Genomic DNA, 307 nt, shown 5'->3' on the forward strand with positions numbered 1-307 from the left:
CAACCCGCCCGCCCCCACGGCCCCCTGCCGTTACCTCCACCGTCTTCCTTGCCAAAGTGATGCCCAAGTGCTGCTGCGCTCCGCAAGCCTGGGAGGTGGTGAGCTTGTTGTGCTGCGGGCAGGAGAGGGGGCAGAGAGAACATCACCGCCAGCCTGGGGACGGTCACACCCTATTGCTGCACAGTGCTGCTGCCCGCTCCTGGAGAGGACCGGCGGAGGAGCTGGCTCTGCAGGGCCAGCACCGGGCAGGGGTACAGCAGATGGGACCTGCCCGTACCTTCTGGACAATGCCCAGGGCATGGATGTC

General features: G+C 66.4%; 1 protein-coding gene across 1 annotated transcript in view; it reads right to left on the minus strand.

The window, feature by feature from the left end:
* Positions 1 to 307, minus strand: part of CCDC183 (coiled-coil domain containing 183) — a 5,983-nt gene that overhangs the window by 4,351 nt on the left and 1,325 nt on the right. The window contains exon 2 of the mRNA XM_009319300.1: positions 35 to 112. Coding sequence (XP_009317575.1) covers positions 35 to 112 — 78 coding nt within the window. The remainder of the gene's footprint in view (positions 1 to 34; positions 113 to 307) is intronic.

The sequence above is a fragment of the Pygoscelis adeliae genome, unplaced genomic scaffold (genome assembly GCF_000699105.1).
Source record: "Pygoscelis adeliae isolate BGI_AS28 unplaced genomic scaffold, ASM69910v1 Scaffold282, whole genome shotgun sequence".
In the NCBI taxonomy this organism is placed as follows: Eukaryota; Metazoa; Chordata; class Aves; order Sphenisciformes; family Spheniscidae; genus Pygoscelis; species Pygoscelis adeliae.